This window comes from Entamoeba dispar, genomic scaffold, assembly GCF_000209125.1.
Source record: "Entamoeba dispar SAW760 scf_1105229460647 genomic scaffold, whole genome shotgun sequence".
NCBI classification, from domain to species: Eukaryota; Evosea; order Mastigamoebida; family Endamoebidae; genus Entamoeba; species Entamoeba dispar.
In genome coordinates this window covers 1,039-3,558 of record NW_001854297.1, presented here as the reverse complement: position 1 = coordinate 3,558, position 2,520 = coordinate 1,039, and the positions used below count along the sequence as shown (strand labels likewise).

At 17.9% G+C, this 2,520-nt stretch overlaps 1 protein-coding gene across 1 annotated transcript, besides 9 other annotated features; it reads left to right on the top strand.

Moving 5' to 3' along the window:
• Positions 1-43: a sequence feature (AT_rich).
• A 27-nt stretch (positions 44-70) lies between these two features.
• Positions 71-188: a microsatellite.
• EDI_074690 (uncharacterized protein) lies at positions 164-1,645 on the top strand (the record flags this gene model as incomplete). Its single annotated transcript, XM_001737479.1, has 1 exon — positions 164-1,645. The coding sequence occupies one exon, from the start codon at positions 164-166 to the stop codon at positions 1,643-1,645; it is 1,482 nt and encodes a 493-aa protein (XP_001737531.1).
• Positions 448-473: a sequence feature (AT_rich).
• Positions 1,624-1,708: a microsatellite.
• Positions 1,709-1,723: 15 nt separating this feature from the next.
• Positions 1,724-1,911: a microsatellite.
• An 11-nt stretch (positions 1,912-1,922) lies between these two features.
• Positions 1,923-2,085: a microsatellite.
• Positions 2,086-2,091: 6 nt separating this feature from the next.
• Positions 2,092-2,113: a sequence feature (AT_rich).
• Position 2,114: 1 nt separating this feature from the next.
• Positions 2,115-2,175: a microsatellite.
• Position 2,176: 1 nt separating this feature from the next.
• Positions 2,177-2,520: part of a repeat region that runs on past the window's edge.

Genomic DNA, 2,520 nt, shown 5'->3' with positions numbered 1-2,520 from the left:
AATAAAAATAAATAACATTTTATTTTATTTCTTATTATTTATTGTTTTTCATAACAAATATCAATTAATAAAAATAGAATGATGATAAAATAATAAAAAAGAAGAAATTAAAATATAAAAATAAAAGAACTAATAAAAACAACTAATAAATAATAAATCAATAATGAAATTAGGATATAATGAAATAATGATAACATCAATGTACTTTAATGATATTGAAGATTTTATTAATTTAGAAATAGGAATTAAAAGATTTCAAGGAAATATGGAACGATTTCATTTTAATCCAATTCCATTAAATGAATATTCAAGAAAATTGTTTCATAATATTGAAACATTTCATATTTATAATGAAAATGATGAAATATTTAATGATGGAAAAATATTTAAATATGTAATATGGTATTTAGTAGAATATTCAAAATATTTACAAGAGAAAGAAAAAAGAAATATATATAAAAATATAATATATACACAATATGATAGAAATAAATATGGAACTACAATACCATCAGAAGTTAAATCACTTGGATATAATTGTTTTAGTTATTGTGATAAATTAACAACAATTAATATACCATCATCTGTCAGTGAAATAGGAGATTATTGTTTTAGAGAATGTTATTCATTAAAATCAATTAATATACCATCATCTGTTATATCAATAGGAGATGATTGTTTTAATGGATGTTCATCATTAACATCTATGAATATAGATAATCTACAATTTGTAAGTAAAGAAAGAATATTTATGAATGAACCAGTGTTAGTTAGTATTTCAATACCTGATAATCTACAAATAATCAATGGAAAGAATATTTTCAAGAAAGATATTAATGAATTTATTATTCCATCATCAATTAGTGAATTAGGATATGAATGTTTTTATGAATGTTCATCATTAACATCAATTAATATTCCATCATCAATTAGTAAATTTGGAGATGCATGTTTTTATCAATGTACATCATTAACATCTATTAATATACCATCATCTGTTAGTAAATTAGGAAATTGGTGTTTTTGTGAATGTTCATCAATAACATCGGTGAGTGTAGACAATCTACAATTTGTAAGTAAAGAAAGAATATTTATGAATGAACCAGTGTTAATTAGTATTAAAATACCAGAAAATCTACAAATAATCAATGGAAAGAATATTTTCAAGAAAGATATTAATGAATTTATTATTCCATCTTCAATTACTAAGTTAGGAGAATATTGTTTTTCTGGATGTTCAACACTAACATCTATAACTATACCATCATCAATTAGTGAAATAGGAGATAGTTGTTTTGATGAATGTATATCATTAAAATCAATTAATGTACCATCTTCAATTAGTGAAATAGGAAATTGGTGTTTTTATGAATGTACATCATTAACATCAATTATTATACCAACGAGTATTAGTGAATTAGGATATGATTGTTTTAAAGGATGCTATTCATTAACATCAATTAATTTACCATCATCAATTAATGAAATAGGATATTGTTGTTTTGGATATTGTTCATCATTAACATCTATGAATATACCATCATCAATTACTAAATTTGGAGATGGATGTTTTTATGAATGTGGATGTAAAGAAGAATTAATGAAAAATGAAACAATACCAAGAAATTGCTTTAAATTCTATTGAATGAAATAAAAATACAATAAATGAAATACAATATAAATTAAAGTAGAAATAAATTATAATTGATTATCATTTATATTATTATTCTTTTCTTGTTTATTCTTTTTGATATTATTCTTTTTTATTGTGTTAAAATATTTATTATTATTTATTGTATATGTTTATTAATTCTTATATCTTCTATTTTATCTTATTTATTTATTATCTTTTATATCTTTATTATTATTTTGTTATTGTTTATTATTCTTATATTCTATATTTTATCTTATGATTTTCTATTATTAAATATAAATTAAATGAATTTGATATTATAGATAAATAAATATCAATTTTATTAATCTATTTGTATTTATATAATATAAATATCAATAAAATTAAATTATAAGTTAAATTAAATGAAATATGAATATGAATAATATTAATATGAAATGAAATAATTAAATAATAAGAATATATTTAAAATATAAATATCAAATACATGAATAAAATAAATAATATAAATAATAAAATATAAATCAAAATAAATAAATAAAATAATGAATAATAATCAAATATTAAAATATGAATATATATGTAATCAAATATATAAACATATATTAATTACATATTTTATTAAATTTAATGAAATTTGATTTTAATATATATCATAAATGTATATTAATATTAATATAATCTTACATTAAATTATTGATTTATTTATTAATGACAATTCTTTTAATGTTAGAATATCAGATATATATTATCAAATCATCAAAGATAAAAATGATATATTAATGATGTTGATATATGTCAAGATAGAAATAATGAATTAAATTATATTTACAAATTAAATAAATACAAAGAATTACAAGAAAAGTTAATACAAAATAGAGAATTAA